Genomic DNA, 22,303 nt, shown 5'->3' with positions numbered 1-22,303 from the left:
AGCGATCGTGACACAGATCGGAATGCTTCAATTCAATCCAACTTTATTGTGAAAAGTGATGCCGTCTTGTAAAGCTTTGAATTCAAATGTAGTGAAATGAATAATTCCGTTAATATTTACTTGAAATGTCTTCGTCCTCTGCCGGTGGAGCTCCAACGTGTTTCATCGGACCGATGAGGGTCGACAAGGTGTTGCTCCATTCTGCAAAACATGAAGAAGGTTGTAGGTCAGGATGCGAATAAACTGCAGGTCAAACAAGAACTTCACAATCAGAATCATGAAGACCTCACACCTTCATCGTGAAGACCTCAGACCTTCATTGTGAAGACCTCAGACCTTCATCGTGAAGACCTCAGACCTTCATCATGAAGACCTCAGACCTTCATCGTGAAGACCTCACACCTTCATCGTGAAGACCTCACACCTTCATCATGAAGACCTCAGACCTTCATCATGAAGACCTCAGACCTTCATCGTGAAGACCTCACACCTTCATCGTGAAGACCTCACACCTTCATCATGAAGACCTCAGACCTTCATCGTGAAGACCTCAGACCTTCATCGTGAAGACCTCAGACCTTCATCATGAAGACCTCACACCTTCATCGTGAAGACCTCACACCTTCATCGTGAAGACCTCACACCTTCATCGTGAAGACCTCACACCTTCATCATGAAGACCTCAGACCTTCATCGTGAAGACCTCACACCTTCATCATGAAGACCTCAGACCTTCATTGTGAAGACCTCACACCTTCATCGTGAAGACCTCACACCTTCATCGTGAAGACCTCACACCTTCATCGTGAAGACCTCACACCTTCATCGTGAAGACCTCACACCTTCATCGTGAAGACCTCACACCTTCATCGTGAAGACCTCACACCTTCATCATGAAGACCTCAGACCTTCATTGTGAAGACCTCACACCTTCATCGTGAAGACCTCAGACCTTCATCGTGAAGACCTCACACCTTCATCGTGAAGACCTCAGACCTTCATCGTGAAGACCTCAGACATTCATCATGAAGACCTCAGACCTTCATCGTGAAGACCTCACACCTTCATCGTGAAGACCTCAGACCTTCATCGTGAAGACCTCAGACCTTCATCGCGAAGACCTTAGATCTTGATCATGAAGACCTCAGATCTTCATCATGAAGACCTCAGTCCTTCATCGTGAAGACCTCAGACGTACATCGGACATCATTTTCAGAACGTTGCCACATCACAAATAATGACAAACACAAACAGTGTTCATCTCCGTCCTCTGGCCAGTGAAGAGAACGACCCCATCAGCTGTGACCGTCATTAAAACTCCTCCAGCCTTCAGAAGACTGACATCATGACCTCCACTTCCCGTCTCACAGCCTCACTCGTGTCGACACGCCGCTTAATGACATCACACGCCACTTAATGACATCACACGCCTCATATACCCGCCGGGTGAAGGTCGACGGCCGAGCGTTCATTCTGCACTCTCCTCTCTCCTGATGACGTTCGGTCTGCGAGGCGTCGCCCTCCAGTGGTCAGCCGGCGTCGGCGAAACCCTCCAATCAGGCGGTGAAGCCAGGAAGTCACAAAGTGCTCCTGCTTTCTCAACTCTACTTTGTCACGTCCTTCAACAATCTGCACAAACGACCGTCTGTTAAGGTACGTGAGATTTTCCTAAACCACAGAAACATCTGCAATAAAACTTGGAAAATAGGAAGCGTGCGAAGTCAGAAGGAGAAACTTGCACCTTTCTAGAATCCCCTTCAGGAGGAAGTCTAAAACAGGTGTCTGTTGTCTCCTAGCTGTTAGCATGATGCTAAAGAGTCACGGAGGCTAGTCTCCAGACGCTGTGAGCAGGGTTTGAACCTGCGCGGGGAAACCCCATTGGATTTCGAGTCCAACGCCTTAACCACTCGGCCATCACAGCTCTATAGAGCTACACATAGATCACATGGATTCTACCGCCGCGGCTCACGGAGGCATTAGCAATATGCTCTGTGGCCCATTTAGTTTAATTGTGGGGCGGATCAGCGGGGAAACAGAATCTCTGAGTCTGTGAAGGATCGGAGGCAAGAAAACACTGGAAATGAGCCACCGGGGGGGGGGGGGGGGGGGGGGGCGCTGTGGCTGGTTTGAGTAGAGAAAGTAGAGCTGTGAACACAGAAACCTCCAGACGCTGTGAGCAGGATTTGAACCTGCGCAGGGAAACCCCATTGGATTTCGAGTCCAACGCCTTAACCACTCGGCCATCACAGCTCTATAGCACTAGACATAGATCAAAGCTCTATAGAGCTGGACATAGATCAAAGCTCTATAGAGCTAGACATAGATCACAGACTCCTCTGAAAGAGAATCTTTCTGCTCTAGACGACGGAACCTAAAGATCAGTAAGAACTACGTTCACATCACATAACGGAGAAACACAGCAGAACGACGACTCATCATATCTTTCACCATGACAACGACACTCCAGAACAACAAACACTGATTCTATTAGCGGACGAGTCGATTAAAACGGAACTGAGTGGGACTCAGACGCTGTGAGCAGGATTTGAACCTGCGAGGGGAAACCCCATTGGATTTCAAGTCCAACGCCTTAACCACTCGGCCATCACAGCTCTATAGAGCTAGACATAGATCACAGCTCTATAGAGCTACACATAGATCACAGCTCTATAGAGATGCGTATAGATCGCAGCTCTGTAAGTGTAATCTATAGTTGTGTGGTGACGTCCTGGTGGCCGTCGTATGTAATGACATCCAGATATAAAGTCACTCAGTGATGAATTATCAATGTTGTAATTAAAAAAACAACAACAAAGAACTAGCAAAACATCAAAGGAAAAAGAAAATCAATGTGATGTAAACGTCACTGCTGAAGAACGTTTTCAAAAGTTCGCTGGTTTATTTGCCCTTGAGGAAAGACGGTCCACATTCCAGGTAAGTGAAGCCACTTGCCATTAATTATACTGACCTAATGAGATTATACACAGCTGTCAGACCGCACACACACACACACACACACACACACACACACACACACACACACACACACACACACACACACACACACACACACACACACACACACACACCCGCCATGGCTAATGTCATTATTCTATTAAATCGGGTTCATTACCAGTGTGAAGGAACCGTCCAGGTTGGATAAACACTGCAAAGCTTCTCCACTCAGTTTCCTCCACTTCCTGAATCCTAGAGCTGTGATCTATGTGAAGCTCTATAGAGCTGTGATCTATGTGTAGCTCTATAGAGCTGTGATGGCCGAGTGGTTAAGGCGTTGGACTTGAAATCCAATGGGGTTTCCCCTCGCAGGTTCAAATCCTGCTCACAGCGTCTGAGTCCCACTCAGTTCCGTTTTAATCGACTCGTCCGCTAATAGAATCAGTGTTTGTTGTTCTGGAGTGTCGTTGTCATGGTGAAAGATATGATGAGTCGTCGTTCTGCTGCGTTTCTCCGTTATGTGATGTGAACATAGTTCTTACTGATCTTTAGGTTCCGTCGTCTAGAGCAGAAAGATTCTCTTTCAGAGGAGTCTGTGATCTATGTCTAGCTCTATAGAGCTTTGATCTATGTCTAGTGCTATAGAGCTGTGATGGCCGAGTGGTAAGACTTGACAACACAACTTTTTGAAAATGCCTCCACTCCATCTCCATGGAAATGGGAGAAAATGCAACTCTGCTCCTGGTCCAGGTCCTGGTCCTGGTCCTGGTCCAGGTCCTGGTCCTGGTCCTGGTCCTGGTCCTGGTCTTAACTGCCCATAAATGTTTAAATCTTCAATCAAATGTATGACAGCAAACTGGGACCAGTGATATTGATATTTGTCTCGCTCTATCAAGCCATGATCTATGTCTAGCTCTATAGAGCTGTGATCTATGTCTGGCTCTATAGAGCTGTAATCTATGTCTAGCTTCATAGAGCTGTAATCTATGTCTAGCTCTAGATAGATGTGATCTATGTCGAGCTCTATAGAGCTTTGATCTATGTCTAGCTCTATAGAGCTGTGATGTATGTCTGGCTCTATAGAGACGTGATCTATGTCCAGCTCTATAGAGCTGTGATCTATGTGTAGCTCTATAGAGCTGTGATGGCCGAGTCGTTAAGGCGTTGGACTTGAAATCCAATGGGGTTTCCCCTCGCAGGTTCAAATCCTGCTCACAGCGTCTGAGTCCCACTCAGTTCCGTTTTAATCGACTCGTCCGCTAATAGAATCAGTGTTTGTTGTTCTGGAGTGTCGTTGTCATGGTGAAAGATATGATGAGTCGTCGTTCTGCTGTGTTTCTCCGTTATGTGATGTGAACATAGTTCTTACTGATCTTTAGGTTCCGTCGTCTAGAGCAGAAAGATTCTCTTTCAGAGGAGTCTGTGATCTATGTGTAGCTCTATAGAGCTTTGATCTATGTCCAGCTCTATAGAGCTTTGATTATGTCTAGTGCTATAGAGCTGTGATGGCCGAGTGGGTAGACTTGAAAACACAACTTTTTGAAAATGCCTCCACTCCATCTCCATGGAAACGGGAGAAAATGCAACTCTGCTCCTGGTCCAGGTCCTGGTCCTGGTCCTGGTCCTGGTCTTAACTGTCCATAAATGTTTAAATCTTCAATCGAATGTATGACAGCAAACTGGGACCAGTGATATTGATATTTGTCTAGCTCTATAGAGCTTTGATCTATGTGTAGCTCTATAGAGCTTTGATCTATATGTAGCTCTATAGAGCTGTGATGGCCGAGTGGTTAAGGCGTTGGACTCGAAATCCAATGGGGTTTCCCCGCGCAGGTTCAAACCCTGCTCACAGCGTCTGGAGGTTTCTGTGTCCACGGCTCTACTTTCTCTACTCACACCAGCCACAGCGCCCCCCGGTGGCCGGACATGCTAACTGGCTCATTTCCAGTGTTTTCTTGCCTCCGATCCTTCAGAGACTCTGTTTCCCCGCTGAGCCGCCCCGCAATTAAACTAAATGGGCCACGGAGCATATTGCTAATGCCTCCCTGAGCCTCGGCGGTAGAATCCATCAGCGGAACGACGTCCCCAAAAAAGGTCCCGATGTCCACAGACGTCCACACGTCAGCAGCTGCTGGCTCCATGTTGCAGAATCATAATCCGGCTGAAAGCAGGACAATCAAATCATTCCTCCGCCCGCCAGATCGTTCCTCCGCCCGCCGGCGCCGGCCGCTTGCTAATTCCGCGGAAAAGCCAGCAGAAGGGGATTGTTCCCGCCGGGTGGAGGTTTGACTTCTGAACCCAGACCCTTCGTCTCCCCGAGGACAGGAAGACATGGAGGTTCAGGTCCAACTGGGCGTCGTTCTGCGTCGTTCCGCGTCGTTCTCTGGCCTCCGGCTCCTCCGGGTACCCGGTTCGAGTCCCGGCCAGGGGGACGTTATAGAACGTGACCCAGGACGACTTCCTGTGTCTCTCTGAATCAGCTCCTTCCTGTTTCAGATCAACATTCTGGACCTTGAGGTCCTGAAACGAGTCGTCGCCACAGGAAGACGACTCCCGGAGTCAAACGTGACCAAGAGTTACGTCGTTAAAGGAAAAGTTACAGTTTTGTCTTTTTTGCTTCAAACTCAACAAACAAACAAACAAACAAACAAACTGCCGAGACGAGAACGAAGCCAAACTTTTATTCTGTGACTTTTTGCTTAAAAATGTGTTAAAATGTGAAAAAAAGAACCGCTGGCATTAAAGAACCGCTTGTGTTAAAGAACCGCTGGTATAAAAGAACCGCTGGCGTTAAAGAACCGCTGGTGTTAAAGAACCGCTTGTATAAAAGAACCGTTGGCGTTAAAGAACCGCCGGCGTTGAAGCTCCAGATGAGAACGTGTGGTTCTGAGGCGCAGAACCGCAGCGACGACTCGATTCCACAAAGAGCAGCGGCTCGTTGATGAAAGTGGAATCAGATCAAAGCACTTTGAATAAGCGCTGGACTGCGGAACGCCGCCGCCATCAGCGGTAATCTGGCGGATTAAGAGGCAGAACAATGGCTGGTTAATCCTAAAAGGCTGACCTGTTGATCCTGCGCCTGTAATTATCATCCCGCCGCATCTCATCACGTTCTCATGTCTACCGACTCTTTTATCATCAGAGTCAATGAAAACGTGAACCGATGAGCCACTTTGAGAACTGAACACTTCCTGTTTGTATTTTACATTTTATCTTCATATTAACAGATTTATATCCACAAAATATCTGAATATACCTATTTTCCTTTGTCACGCAAACGTTTCTTTGATCTTTTAGTTAATCGAAACGTTTCACCTGAATTTAGTTTGTTTGTTCTGATCAAATAATGTATTTGTTTAAATCTTATTTCTTTCTTTCTATTTTCTGGTGAAAACTTGAAGGAAAGTGTTGTTTGGACCCCCCTGAGCTCTCCGCTGCCCCCCCGGTGGAGGCCAGCGGTACTTCTCAGACACAAACCCCGTCGCCTCCACGTTTAACCAGGTTTTATTGAAACAAAGTGAAGGTTTGTCGGGTTTAAATTTCTTCTCTGATTTAACTTCACGTCACGACGTTCAGACACAAACCAGAGGAAAAGAAGCGCCTCACCTTGACTTTCAGCAAAATTCCCACTTCCTCCTGAGGAAATTCCCACTTTCACACAGTTTCACATGGTTTCTAACAGGAAGTTGGAACTTTAATGATTTCACGTCTTTTTCCTCTGACAAAGTTCTGCTTTGTTGTTTTTTTTTTTTTTTACTAAAACTGGATAAACTCATTGAAATGTCAGGAAATAGAAAATTATTCAAGAGCTTCTTTTGGTGCTCGTTTGCTTCATGAGCCTCGGCGTCGTTCAGGAGAAGGAAGAAAGAAAAGTTGCTGGAAACGGATTCAAATGACGATATTTAATAAGTTACGTGAAAAAAAAACATCTAAAATTCCTACTGAATGTTTTCAACAAGATTTCAGAATCTTGGTTTCACAGTTTAATCACTGGAAGAACAAAAACCTCAGAGTCATTAAAGGAGGATGTTGAAAGGTTTTGGGTTAATTTAAGTTAATTATTCAAAAACCAGATGAAGTCGGGAAAAGAAGCTGAGACGTCGTTTATCTGCGTCGTTTAGCTGAACACGTCGTTCAACCACCTCCTGCTGACGAACTTTTCCTAACGTCCAAAAGTCTCTTTGAAGTCTGACTTCAGGTCCGAATCGAAAGTTTAACTGCAGTTTTTCTTAATCTCCAGTTAAATTTACAAAAAAATTAAAATAAAAATACAGGGATCCAACAAACCACCAAATTCAAACAGTTCCAGTTGTTAAGTTTCAGCACAGAGTAGATTATCGTGTTCTCTATACTAGTATTCTATATAGTATAGTATTCTATAGGATATATATGAAGCTCATGCAAAATGATCAAAATGCGAATGTAAATGTAACTTAAAGGAAACAGAAATCTGCTCCCCAAACTTTATCTATCTATCTATCTATCTATCTATCTATCTATCTATCTATCTATCTATCTATCTATCTATCTATCTATCTATCTATCTATCTATCTATCTATCTATCTATCTATCTATCTATCTATCTATCTATCTATCTATCTATCTATCTATCTATCTATCTATCTATCTATCTATCTATCTATCTATCTATCTATCTATCTATCTATCTATCTATCTATCTATCTATCTATCTATCTATCTATCTATCTATCTATCTATTTATCTATCTATCTATTGTGATGTGAAGGATTGAACAAAGACTAAATTGAAGTGACAGTGGCTCTTTGATCTTCTTCAGTGGGAGGGACTTATTGAGATGAAAGGGAGGAGTTTATACCTTTTGAAAAGTGTTAAATATAAATAATTATTATTCAAGAATTTGAAAACGTTTCATCAGCGCAGTATTTTTTTCTTTTATAGTTTTTTTTTCTTTTTACAATCAAATAAACTAAAGTGAATGATCAAAGAACTTTTTATGACGATGAATGCATGAATGAATGGACTCCACACACACACACACACACACACACACACACACACACACACACACACACACACACACACACACACACACACACACACACACACACACACACACACACACACACACACACACACACACACACACACACAGAGCAGAAAGCTTGAAGTCGTTTCCATGAAGTTAAAGTTGAGCAGCACCGACCTCTGGCTTCACTCCTCCTCCTCCTCTTCCTCCTCCTCCTCTTCCTCACGTCCACGCTGGCGTCTCCTTCCATGCGCCTCCTCGTCTGCTGCTCCTGCTGCTCCTGCTGGGAGGATCAGCTGCTCATCTGCTGCTGAGGCACAGCGACTGACTGCTTCTGTCCCTGCTGGAGGCTTTAGGGGGAAACCGAGGCTGTGACATCACAGGGGGGGTGAGAGGGAGGGGGAGGGGGGAGGGTGGGGGGGTGGGGGGGCAGAGCCTCAAACAGAAACACCGTCACAATCCAGGAAACTAAATGTGTGAAGCTCAAACAATAACGTAAGAAATACAAGACGTCTGACCTGAAACTGGACGTTTTCATGTTTTTGTTTGTTTTTGTGATTTTTATACATTAAATTTCACTTTGATCCTCCTCCACCTCCTGATCTCCTCCACCTCCTGACCACCTCCTGACCTCCTCCACCTCCTGATCGATCACTTTGATCCTCCTCCATTTCCTTAACGATCACTTTGATCAGACCTCCTCCACCTCTTGATCTCCTCCACCTCCTGACCTCCTCCACCTCCTGACCTCCTCCACTTCCTGATCGATCACTTTGATCCTCCTCCATTTCCTGATCGATCACATTGATCAGAAGTTCCTTAACATTAACGAGTCTTCAGACTAAAGTTAAACCTGGAGTTCCTCAGGGTTCTGTCTTCAGTTCCTCAGGGTTCTGTCCTCAGTTACTCAGGGTTCTGTTCTCGGTTCCTCAGGATTCTGTCCTCGGTTCCTCAGGGTTCTGTCCTCGGTTCCTCAGGATTCTGTCCTCGGTTCCTCAGGGTTCTGTCCTCAGTTCCTCAGGGTTCTGTCCTCAGTTCCTCAGGGTTCTGTCCTCAGTTCCTCAGGGTTCTGTCCTCGGTTCCACAGGATTCTGTCCTCAGTTCCTCAGGATTCTGTCCTCAGTTCCTCAGGATTCTGTCCTCGGTTCCTCAGGGTTCTGTCCTCGGTTCCTCAGGGTTCTGTCCTCAGTTCCTCAGGGTTCTGTCCTCAGTTCCTCAGGATTCTGTCCTCAGTTCCTCAGGGTTCTGTCCTCAGTTACTCAGGGTTCTGTCCTCGGTTCCACAGGATTCTGTCCTCAGTTCCTCAGGATTCTGTCCTCGGTTCCTCAGGGTTCTGTCCTCAGTTCCTCAGGGTTCTGTCCTCGGTTCCACAGGATTCTGTCCTCAGTTCCTCAGGGTTCTGTCCTCAGTTCCTCAGGGTTCTGTCCTCGGTTCCTCAGGGTTCTGTCCTCGGTTCTCTGCTCTTCATTCTACCTGGAAACTCTTCTATGGTTTGCGACTGTTTTGTTTGAACAGAATCTTTGTTCTTCTTGCTGTAAAAACTCAGTGAAAATATTTGGTTTCCACCTGTTTGACGCTTCACTTCAGTGTTTTACATCATAATGGTTCATTTGCATAATGATTCATAATCCCCTCCCCCTCCCCCTCCCCCCTCTCCCCCCATCCCCCCATCCCCCTCCCCCCATCCCCCTCCCCCCACCCCCCTCTTCTCCTCTACCTTTTACTCTTTACTCACTTTAATTCATCTTAATCCCTGTCAGTCACTGATAAACCCGGCGATACGCAGTGATTGTGTGTGTGTGTGTGTGTGTGTGTGTGTGTGTGTGTGTGGGTGTGTGTGTGTGTGTGTGTGTGTGTGTGTGTGTGTGTGTGTGTGTGTGTGTGTGTGTGTTACTGGGTTGTGTTGTGATGTATATATATATATGCATATATATATACATATATATATGTGTGTGTGTGTGTGTGTGTATGTATATATATATATATATATATATACATACACACACACACACACATATATATGTATATATATATATGGTCCAGGTCCAGGTCCAGGTCCAGGTTCAGGTTTTCACAGTGGAACCAGAACATGGTCCCAGAAAGGTTCTTGTTCTAAATGTTGGAGGAGAACCTCAGTTATTCTGACTGGAAACAGGAAGTTCAGCCACAATTAGCATTGTTAGCTCAGACCTTCTCAGAGCTGTCTGCACACTGTGTGTGTGTGTGTGTGTGTGTGTGTGTGTGTGTGTGTGTGTGTGTGTGTGTGTGTGTGTGTGTGTGTGTGTGTGTGTGTGTGTGGTGTCATTGTTTCCCGAGCGGCGGTTCCGCTCCGGGAGTTCCGTCGTTCTGCTGTGAAACAGCGATCAGGCGGCGATGAAGTCGATTAGATCCATGAATATTCCACAGCAGGACGGAGCTGCTGATTAAATATCCGCCGCCGCCGCTTTCCTCCCCGCCTGGCCGGCCGATGCTATCGCGTCTCTCCGGAGGATCCTCAACAGGAAGTGGCGGCGCGGATCAGAGAGCTGGATGTTAATCAGCCGTCGCTCTAATCGACTTTATTTTTGGACGTTCTGCCGAGACGGGAGAAGAAAAGAGTCTAAAACTAGCGTTGGAAGTTCCCGTCGACTCCGCTGGTCTCCTGTCCTGTAACACCGCTTGTAGACCACCAGGGGGCGTCATGAGTCCCTGCAGAGTCCAGGTCAATATGATGTAATCACATGATCTCATCAATCACTTTCGCAGCTCGTCTTTCAAACACCAGAGGAAGTGAGTCGGCGTTGTAATACCGAGTTAAACCACCAGATGGTGTCAAAAGTCACTTCTGACTCCATCAATGTAAAATTACTTTTCCACCTCATATGTATCAATAATATATATTATAATATAAATGTTACGATGCACCATATTAAACGTGAAAAAGTTCAAAGCCTTACTTTTATGTAGAATAAACTGTGGAATTATGACTGAAGGAAGTTGAAAGAACGGACTTATAAATAAGATTAAATCATATTTATTAACTTATTTCATTTGATTATTTACTTTATATACAAACTGGTAAAGACAAATTAACTGAGTGACTAATCTTTTTTAAATCAGATTAAATCAGCTCTGAGAAATTCTGGATTCAAATATTTTATTGTTTTAATGACTTTGTGTTTCAACTGTTTGCAGTTTGTGTTTCGTCCACTAGAGGGCGCCGCGACACAACCTCACTGGTGTTTGAGCTCTTAAATTGAACCTATATCAAAAAACAACAACGTTTTAAATTATTCTGGTTTGAGATTAAATTAGTTTAATAATACTTTAATATCAAAACCTTTCTGGAACTTTAAAGAATAGAAATATTTTTTTTAGGTTTTATTTTCTTCAAATCAACTTATTTGTGAATTTCATTCAATAATATTCAAATATCAGTGCCTTATATTGAAATTAATCTCTAATAACTTGTAAGAAGACATTTCTAACTTTATTTGAAATGTGGTAAAATGACAACTTATATTAACACAAAATGTTTGATGAAATGTTTGTAAAACTATGGAAGGACACTTTCTGTTTTTGTATTTTTATTCCTAAAAGAACATTTCGTCGCAGTTCTCAGGAAAACTTCATGCAGCTGAATAATAAAGGAAAACCTTCCACTGAAATCGAACAGTTAATCTCTTTTTCCACAATTAATCCCGAAAAGTAGGTTTTCTGGGTCAGTTTGAATCTTTCAAACTGAACATTTGACTTTAAAAACTCCTGAAACCTTGAAAAAAATGTTTCACTAATTATTGAACTCTTTTTTTATAGATATGCAAAACAACATAAACTGTAAACTTTAAATTATAACAACAAAGGTAATAATTTTTTTCTTCTTTTGTATTTTAAACTATAATAATAATAATTATTTGATGATATAGATGATATATTACATATATTATATATATATACTTACAGTCCAAAATATATTTATATTTATATTTTTTTCTATGTATTCTTTTTCTAACTGTTCAAGTGCATAAAGACGTTTTTTTTTGGGCAAATAAATAAAAAAGTAGTAAAGTACATAGTAAATAGTACAATTTTATTTTAAAAGTAGCTAAATGGGAATACATGAAAGGAATTTTAATAAAAAAAATAAATAATACTATATTTCCACGTGGATTTCTTATCAATTAAATGTTTGCATTTCCCATATTTAAAGGCTTTTATTTTATAAGTCTGTGGTGATCTGCCGGTTCTTCCGGTTGCGTCCGGACAGTCACTTCTTCGTCTTCTTCTTCTTCTTCTTCTTCTACTACTTCTTCTGGTCACGTGATCGCACGTGTGTAAAACGACTCGGTTTCACGGCGTTTATCATCAGGAGGTTGTTGGTTTTTTTTTTCACTCGGACCGGAAGTCGTTAGCGCGTCAGACCGGAGGATTAAAGACGAACACAGGCGCCATTGTTGTTTCATTCAGAGCGGAGTGGGCGGAAGTATTAGCCGCAGACTTCCAGAGTAAAAGTCGATGTAGGTGAAACATCAAATTTAACAATCCGTTAAAAAAAACTATATTTTTATTCGCATTAACTCAAATATTTATTTTCTCTTCAACGTCGTTTGAAAAGAAAATGTCATCAACGAATTAACTTGAACAGTTTTTGTTTATTTAATTTTTTTACCACCGGGGAGCCAAAATAAAAGCGACGTCCGTCATAATGACGCTTCCGGTGAACATCCGGTGTTTTTTTCTATTTTAATCGGGTTGCAGGCTGAGCGTCGACTGCGCGTTTGCCGCGGTGCTTTTATTGTGAAGGGCGCTGCGGTGTGTCGCGGGGCCGCAAGCTTCACGCCTGGATGTTTTGAAGGGAGCAGCTGAGCAGCACTGCGGACATCCCGCACCTCCACCCCGGCTCCTGTCCCGCGTCTGTCCCCGGGACACCTAGCCTCCCTCCCCCCAGGGACGTGTCCTTGTCCCCCCCCCGCACAACGAGCGCCTGTCGCGGGCACCAGGGGAGCGCAGCGGCCGCCGCGGAGCATCCGAGCCGGGCTGCCCTTGACTCGGGGAGGAGTTAGGAGGAGGAGGAGGAGGAGGAGGAGGAGGCGGGGGAGCGGTGACATTGTCTCCCGGTGCTCTTCCAGGACTCTCACCCGGGATGCTCCGGCGGGCCGCGGGAAGCTTCTGCAGGCTGGCCGGGCCCCGGAGCTCCGCAGGCCGGCCCCAGGAGGCCTGAGCCTCCGGGTCTCCTCCTCCGGATTAGGAGGTGTCGGGAGGCGGAGTGAAGCGGAGCAGCAGCAGCAGCAGGAGGAGCAGATAAAGGAGCTGCAGGCTGCAGATAAGCGGTTCCGGTCCTCGCCCCCCCCCCCCCACCCCCACCCCCCCACTGGAACCATGTCCCTGTAAATAATAGATCGAGATGCTCTGCTGATCTCTGAATTCGGGCTGCGACTGGAACGGCGGGACCATGGCGGACCAGGAGGACCAGGAGGACCAGGAGGAGCTGTCCCGGTCCCTGCAGGAGGAGGGGGAGGGGGAGGGGGAGGGGGAACCCGGGACCGGCCTCGGGTCCCCAAGTCCACCGCTTCCAGACGAAGACGAGGGTCCTCAGGACCAGAACCCGTCCATCGCCGCCGAGGAGAGCGCCGAGTTCATCCGGCTCCCGGCGAAGACGGGGAGTCTCCGGCGCCAGTCCCCCACCGGGACCGGGTCCGGGTCTGGGTCTGGGTCTGGCTCCGGACCCCCCAGGCCGGGCAAGTCGGCGCTGAACCGGCCCGCGGAGACCGCGGAGAACCGGCGGGGCCAGACCGTGGCCCGCGGGAAGCCGGCGGCGGCGGCGGGGCGGCGGCTGCTAGCGTCCCGGGTGGCGCGGCTCCGCCCCCCGCCCAGCAGGGGGCGCCCGGGCCCTGGCCCGGGCCCGGTCCTGGGCTGGGGCCGGGGCTGGGGCCGGGGCCTGGCCCGGGGCCTGGGCCTGGTCCTGCAGGACTCGCGCTGCTTCCTGTTCTGCATGTGCTACCTGACCTTCATCCAGTCCCTCATGGTGTCCGGTTACCTGAGCAGCGTCATCACCACCATCGAGAAGCGCTACAGCCTGCGCAGCTCCGAGTCCGGCCTCCTGGTCAGCTGCTTCGACATCGGCAGCCTGCTGGTCGTGGTCTTCATCAGCTACTTCGGCGGGCGGGGCCAGAGGCCCCGCTGGCTGGCGGTGGGCGGGGTCTTCATCGCGGCGGGCGCCGCCCTCTTCTCCCTGCCGCACTTCATCTCGCCGCCGCACCAGATCCAGGAGGTCAACGCGTCGTCGGCCCGCGAGGGCCTGTGCCAGGCGGGCAACGCCAGCGGGCGGGACCGCGTCGACGTCACTTCCTGTCCCCGGGACCAGGAGGGCTACGAGCACAACCTGTACGTGGCGCTGTTCGTCGTGGCCCAGATCCTGGTGGGGATGGGCTCCACCCCCATCTACACCCTGGGCCCCACCTACCTGGACGACAACGTGAAGAAGGAGAACGCCTCGCTGTACCTCGGTAAGGCGCCGCCGAGGCTCCGCCCACTATTTGGGTGTTTGTGGTCTGGCTCCGCCCATTATTTGGTTGTTGATGGTGTGGTCCCGCCCACTTTTGGTTGTTTATGGTCTGGCTCCGCCCACTATTGGTTGTGGTGATCTGGCTCCGCCCACTTTTGGTTGTTGGTGATCTGGCTCCGCCCACTATTGGATGTTGATGGTCTGGCTCCGCCCACTTTTGGTCGTTGATGGTCTGGCTCCGCCCACTATTGGTTGTTGGTGGTCTGGCTCCGCCCACTTTTGGCTGTTGATGGTCTGGCTCCGCCCACTATTGTTGTGGTGGTCTGGCTCCGCCCACTTTTGGTTGTTGGTGGTCTGGCTCCCCCCTTTTTTGGTTGTTGATGGTCTGGCCCCACCCACTCTTGGTGTTGATGGTCTGGCTCCGCCCACTCTTGGCTGTTGATGGTCTGGCTCCACCCACTTTTGGTTGTTGATGGTCTGGCTCCGCCCACTCTTGGCTGTTGATGGTCTGGCTCCACCCACTTTTGGTTGTTGATGGTCTGGCTCCACCCACTTTTGGTTGTTGATGGTCTGGCGCCGCCCACTATTGGTTGTTGATGGTCTGGCTGTCATATGACCTCCCTGCCACTAGTCGGCACTGCAGCGCCGCAGGAGACGTGGTTATAACTAAAGTATGTCGTTCAGTAGACGAGGGATTTATCAGCCAATAGCTGATTGATCGATTGATTGATCCTCATCGTACTGATGAAATAATCATTCGGTGGAGTTTTAATGTTCAAAGTGATTTTTTTTACCTTCAGGACGACTTTTAAAACTTGTTGAGGTTCGAGTCCCGACAGGAAAACATGAAACGTCTGGAGCCTCCAAGTATTGATCGTTTATAGTTGATCAACAAACGATTCTTCAAAACGAATGAAGCCTCTTTGATCTCTTTGTCCCCGAGTATTGTTTGTTTATTTATTTGTTTGTTTGCTTGTGTGACCAACTTTTCACATAAACTATCAACCCGATTTACAAGTAATCCAAAGAAAACCAACGACTTTTAACCCCTTCATGTCCACAATGTTACATCTATACTCGTGTGTGTGTGTGTGTGTGTGTGTGTGTGTGTGTGTGTGTGTGTGTGTGTGTGTGTGTGTGTGTGTGTGTGTGTGTGTTGCAGTCATATGGAAGAGCTTTCCAGCAGGGATTTTCTCTGCTTCAGCATTAATGAGATACTGGATGATATAATAATTATATTTATTCAGCTCTCGTGGTCGAACACAAGGCATTTCAGAATAAAAGCATGTGAGTCATAAAAGAAAAAAACTAAACAAAAGGGACTAAAAAGTGTGAGATCGTATAAAACATTGATTCAAATCTTTGATCAGAGACGAGACGGAGCGACGTGATACACAGTGATACACAGTAATACACAGTGATACACAGTAATACACAGTGATACACAGTGATACACAGTAATACACAGTAATGCACAGTAATGCACAATAATACACAGTAATACACAGTGATACACAGTAATACACAGTAATACACAATAATATACAATAATAGGCAATAATACATAATAATACACAATGATACATAATAATGCACAGTAATACACAATAATACACAGTGATACACAATAATACACAATAATATACAATAATAGGCAATAGTATATAATAATACACAATGATATATAATAATATGCAGTAATACACAGTAATACAGTACTACCAGACGACTGTACCCTGGACAGGAAGTGTCGTCGCCATAGCAACATGATTCTGTCACCGTCCAGTACAAAGGATGACGAGTATTTCCTGGATGATGAGGCGCCCAAAGTGGCTCCCTGCAGTACTCCTAGGAGGGGGGGAGGGGGGGGGGGTCCTCCTCCCCCAGTGGGACTCCCTGCTGTACTCCCAGGAGTGGGGGGGGGGGGGTCGGGGGGGGGCTCCCTGGTATGAGAGGTTGTTCGTTAAGCGGCTCACTGAAGCAGGAAGTAGGTCATCAGTGTTCCTGTATTAACCTGCTCTAGAAGGTTCCTGGGCCAAACCAACCCCCTGACCCCCCCAGCTGGTCTCATGGCTCCAGTCAGGCCGGGCCCCCCCGGACCAAAGCCTCCAGTCAGGCCGGGCCCCCCCAGACCAAAGCCTCCAGTCAGGCTGGGCCTCCCCGGACAAAAACCTCCAGTCAGGCGGGGCCCCCCCGAACCCCCCCGGACCGAAACCTCCAGTCAGGCTACCCCCCCCCCCGCCCCCCCGGACCAGAACCTCTAATCAGATCTTTTAGGAAACATGAAAGGTTTTTATGAGACGTTTGAAGATTTCCTTTGAAGACAAAGAAAAGTAAAGACATGAAAGAGGGTGGAGATGAAGAGACGTGTGGGACTTGAGCGTCTGTCTTCCCGGGCTGAAGACGTCGTCGTGTCCCTGGTCAACATGGCCGCCGCCGCCGGTCTGGCGACGCCCACCTGACCAGGGAACGCTGGAATTCAGCCTTTTATTGTGAAGAATGAGTGTTTGTGTCCCGGTGAGGGAGGGGGAGGGGGAGGGGGGGTAGACCCGGGGAGGGAGGGGGGCCCAGCGGGGCGTCGGCCTCCGTCACTGAGAGACGCTTTGTCTTCTGTCCTCAACCAGACCAGAGTACTCGAGTATCATACTGAGTGTCGCTTCAGGACAATCCTGCTGCGGTTCTTTCCTGGTGTGTGTGTGTGTGTGTGTGTGTGTGTGTGTGTGTGTGTGTGTGTGTGTGTGTGTGTGTGTGTGTGTGTGTGTGTGTGTGTGTGTGTGTGTGTGTGATGGACTCCAGGTCAACCTGCCTCCACTTATAGCTGTGATGGAGGGATGGATACAAAGATGGAGAGATGGATGGATGGATGGATAAATACAAAGATGGAGGGATGGATAAAAAGAAGGAGGGATGGATGGATAAAAAGATCGAGGGATGGATGGATGAATAAAAAGATGGAGAGATGGATGGATGGATAAAAAGGTGGAGGGATGGATGGATGGATAAAAGGATGGAGGGATGGATGGAGGAATACAAAGATGGAGGGATGGATGAAAAGATGGAGGGATGGATGGATGGATAAAAGGATGGAGGAATACAAAGATGGAGGGATGGATGGATGGATAAAAAGATGGCGGGATAGATGGAGGAATAAAAAGATGGAGGGATGGATGGATAACCCTCACCCTCTCAGGTTATTATGGTAGTCTCGGGTAGACCCCCTGTTGTATAAATGTATATATATATTCATAAATATATATATATTTATACATCTCGTTTATAAAATAGACATAAATAAGCTTCTACGTAAAATATTCAGAATTCAAACAGAAATTCTTCTTCCTGTTTGAGTTTCACGACACTTCCAGTTGTAAGAAAAAACAAACGGTTGTTGTTTGACTTTATTGTGAAAAGCCTGGCTGCTCACTTCCTGTGTCTCCGTCTCCCCGTCCTCCGTCCTCCGGCGTCCCGGCGTTGATCCCGGCTGAGGGTCGGCGGCGTGTTGCGTAACGCGGCGAGCGGCCAGGCGGGGGTTACAGAGGGATTATCCAGCTGGCTGCTGGGGGGGGGGAAGCCCCGCCCTCCGCACCGCCCCCCACCACGCCCCGCCCCCGTTTCCACGGCAACGACATCACATGAAAACTCAAATCTTTTACACGTCGGCGCTCGGAGCCACTGAAAACACAACTTTTTGAAAACACTCAGACAGAAAGAGGGAGTTCTATTCTAAATACTTCTACTGAACTTCAAAATAAAAGCGTCTTTGTCACTTTAATAACGTTTAATAACGTCTCAGAAATACATTTACAAAGTTGAATTGACTTGAAATGAGACATTTCCATTGGACCTGCTGTTGGTGGGAACCAGGTTCTAGATCCTCGCCGCCGACGTTCTCCGGGTATGACGGGGTTAATCCGCCCTGGGGGGGCGGAGCCTGGCGCCCCCCAGCCCGGGACTCTGAATGTTAGATAATGTTCTGAAGTCACGCCACTGGATTTGTTTCTTCGTTTCAACTCAGGCCAAAGAATTAAAGATGTTAATTCCCTCTAATTGGAGAAATCTGGGCCGGGGCCTCCGGCGGGCCCCTGGTCACCTGCTCATGTGACCATGTGACCATGTGACCATGTGACCATGTGACCACCACACATGGGCTTTTGTGTCTCTGCTGGATTAGCGCTGAGTCGGAGCGTTACGTAACTCCCAAATTCATGTTAATGAGTTTGAGCGAGCGAAGCAGCTTCAGGAGGGCAGAACCGAGTGGAACCGAGCGGAACCCACTAGAACCGAGTGGAACCCACTAGAACCGACTAGAACCGAGTGGAACCCACTAGAACCGAGTGGAACCCACTAGAACCGAGTGGAACCGAGCGGTACCCACTAGAACCGAGTGGAACCCACTAGAACCGACTAGAACCGAGTGGAACTGACTGGAACCCACTAGAACCAACTGGAACCCACTAGAACCGACTGGAACCCACTAGAACCGAGTGGAACCCACTAGAACTGAGTGGAACCGACTGGAACCCACTTGAACCGAGTGGAACCCACTAGAACCGACTAGAACCGAGTGGAACTGACTGGAACCCACTAGAACCGACTGGAACCGAGTGGAACCCACTGGAACATTGATTATTATTATTATTGTTGTTGTTGTTCATTGATCCAGATGTTCTGGATGTTTTGTTGTCTGGTGAGGATGAGGATGAAGATAAAGATGATGATGATGAAGATGAGGATGAAGATGATGAAGATGATGAAAATAAAGATGATGAGGTTGATGAAGATGATGATGATGATGAAGATGATGAGGATGATGAAGATAATGAGCAGGATGATGACGATGATGATGATGACGATGGTGATGGTGATGTATATGATGATGATGATGAATGTGATGATGATGGTGATGATGATGGTGATGAATATGATGATGATGATGATGACGATGAATATGATGATGATGATGATGATGATGAATATGATGATGGTGATGATGATGATGATGATGATGAATATGATGATGATGATGATGATGATGAATATGATGGTGATGATGATGATGAATATGATGATGACGATGAATATGATGGTGATGGTGATGATGATGGTGATGAATATGATGATGATGATGATGATGAATATGATGATGACGATGAATATGATGATGATGGTGATGATGATGATGATGATGGTGATGATTATGATGAATATGATGATGATGATGGTGATGATGATGATGATGATGGTGATGAATATGATGGTGATGGTGATGATGATGATGATGAATATGATGATGACGATGAATATGATGATGATGATGATGATGATGGCGTGCTCTTCCTCCGTCAGCCATCATGTACGTGATGGGGGCTCTGGGCCCGGCGGCCGGCTACCTGCTGGGCGGCGTCCTGATCGGGTTCTACGTCGACCCCGAGACGGCGGTGGCCATCGACCAGAGCGACCCGCGCTTCATCGGCAACTGGTGGGATTCTCGTTGGCGCTCGGCAGCGTTTCCATGACGACGACGCACAGCGACGAAAAAAAAAACACGCGCCGTCGATCTCGGTCGTCACGGAAACGCGACGCCCGGGCATGTCAGGGGTCACGTTTCCACGACGACCCGGTGACGTAAAGTCCGGAGAAATCAAGATTTGTGTTTTTTTTTTTAGAAAGACGTTAAATTCAAAAATAATAAATAAAAGCCGGAGAATAATTGATGACGTGATCGGAAAGAAACTGAATAGTTCAACTAAATTATTAATAAAATTTTAACATGAAATAATTTTTTTTTAACACATCATGACTTTCATCTTTCATAGTTAAGTTTTTTTCTTCGTTGCATTAAATGAATTAAGACTTGACGGCGGCGGTGTGTGTGTGTGTGTGTGTGTGTGTGTGTGTGTGTGTGTGTGTGTGTGTGCAGGTGGAGCGGCTTCCTGCTGTGCGCCGTGGCCATGCTGCTCGTCATCTTCCCGATGTTCGCCTTCCCCAAGAAGCTGCCGCCGCGACACAAGAAGAAGAAGCGGAGGAAAAAGAGTCTGGACGAGCTGTCGAGCGACGACGACGTTCTGAAGGAGAAGAACAAGAACCAGGCCGTCTCCTCCTCCATGGGCTTCGGCAAGGACATCAAAGGTCAGGCCGGCAAGGACATCAAAGGTAAAGGCGGCGGGACGGTGGCCCGGTGGTGTACTGATCCCCGCCCCCCCCCCCCCCCCCCCCTTCCTCCGCCCACTTCTCCGTCAGACCTGCCCAAAGCCGCGGTGAGGATCCTGAGCAACGTCACCTTCCTGTTCGTCAGCCTGTCCTACACCGCCGAGAGCGCCATCGTCACCGCCTTCATCACCTTCATCCCCAAGTTCATCGAGTCCCAGTTCGGCATCCCGGCTTCCAGCGCCAGCATCTACACCGGTGAGCCCCGCCTCCGACTGGAACCGACTGGAACCGACTGGAATCGACTGGAATCGACTGGAACCGACTGGAACCGACTGGAACCGACTGGAATCGACTGGAACCGACTGGAACCGACTGGAATCGACTGGAACCGACTGGAAACGACGGAAACCGAGGGAAACCGACTGGAACCGAGTGAAACCGACTGGAACCGACTGGAACCGACTGGAACCGACTGGAACCGACTGGAATCGACTGGAACCGACTGGAACCGACTGGAACCGACTGGAACCGACTGGAATCGACTGGAACCGAGTGAAACCGACTGGAACCGACTGGAATCGACTGGAACCGACTGGAACCGACTGGAACCGAGTGAAACCGACTGGAACCGACTGGAACCGACTGGAATCGACTGGAACCGACTGGAACCGACTGGAACCGACTGGAACCGACTGGAATCGACTGGAACCGACTGGAACCGACTGGAACCGACTGGAACCGAGTGAAACCGACTGGAATCGACTGGAATCGACTGGAATCGACTGGAACCGACTGGAATCGACTGAAACCGACTGGAATCGACTGGAATCGACTGGAACCGACTGGAACCGACTGGAACCGACTGGAACCGAGTGAAACCGACTGGAACCGACTGGAACCGAGTGAAACCGACTGGAACCGACTGGAACCGAGTGAAACCGACTGGAACCGACTGAACCGAGTGAAACCGACTGGAACCGACTGGAACCGACTGGAACCGACTGGAACCGTCTGGAATCGACTGGAACCGACTGGAACCGACTGGAATCGACTGGAACCGACTGGAACCGACTGGAACCGACTGGAACCGACTGGAACCGACTGGAACCGACTGGAACCGACTGGAATCGACTGGAACCGACTGGAACCGTCTGGAACCGACTGGAATCGACTGGAATCGACTGGAACCGAGTGAAACCGACTGGAACCGACTGGAACCGAGTGAAACCGACTGGAACCGACTGGAACCGAGTGAAACCGACTGGAACCGACTGGAACCGAGTGAAACCGACTGGAACCGACTGGAACCGACTGGAATCGACTGGAACCGACTGGAATCGACTGGAACCGAGTGAAACCGACTGGAACCGACTGGAACCGAGTGAAACCGACTGGAACCGACTGGAACGAGTGAAACCAACTGGAACCGACTGGAATCGACTGGGAATCGGACTGGAACCGAGTGAAACCGACTGGAACCGACTGGAACCGAGTGAAACCGACTGGAACCGACTGGAACCGACTGGAACCGAGGTGAAACCGACTGGAACCGAGTGAAACCGACTGGAACCGACTGGAACCGACTGGAACCGTCTGGAATCGACTGGAACCGACTGGAACCGACTGGAACCGACTGAAACCGACTGGAATCGACTGGAACCGACTGGAACCGACTGGAACCGACTGGAACCGAGTGAAACCGACT

General features: G+C 47.9%; 2 protein-coding genes across 2 annotated transcripts in view; one reads left to right on the top strand and one right to left on the bottom strand.

The window, feature by feature from the left end:
• LOC308135061 (double-stranded RNA-specific editase B2-like) overlaps nucleotides 1-13,397 on the bottom strand; it is a gene marked incomplete at both ends in the record, with an annotated part of 20,005 nt that extends 6,608 nt beyond the window's left edge. Inside the window, 2 exons of the mRNA XM_080502934.1 lie at nucleotides 12,941-13,180; nucleotides 13,316-13,397. Of these exons, the coding sequence (XP_080359060.1) occupies nucleotides 12,941-13,180; nucleotides 13,316-13,397 (322 nt within the window). The remainder of the gene's footprint in view (nucleotides 1-12,940; nucleotides 13,181-13,315) is intronic.
• The window catches only part of LOC308135362 (solute carrier organic anion transporter family member 5A1-like), a 19,274-nt gene continuing 10,058 nt past the window's right edge, over nucleotides 13,088-22,303 (top strand). Inside the window, 4 exon segments of the mRNA XM_080503291.1 lie at nucleotides 13,088-14,449; nucleotides 19,795-19,927; nucleotides 20,369-20,577; nucleotides 20,689-20,853. Of these exon segments, the coding sequence (XP_080359417.1) occupies nucleotides 13,396-14,449; nucleotides 19,795-19,927; nucleotides 20,369-20,577; nucleotides 20,689-20,853 (1,561 nt within the window). The 5' untranslated portion in view covers nucleotides 13,088-13,395.

Source organism: Blennius ocellaris (assembly GCF_963422515.1).
Source record: "Blennius ocellaris genome assembly, chromosome: 10".
Taxonomy (NCBI): domain Eukaryota; kingdom Metazoa; phylum Chordata; class Actinopteri; order Blenniiformes; family Blenniidae; genus Blennius; species Blennius ocellaris.
This window is presented reverse-complemented; position numbering and strand designations above follow the sequence as displayed.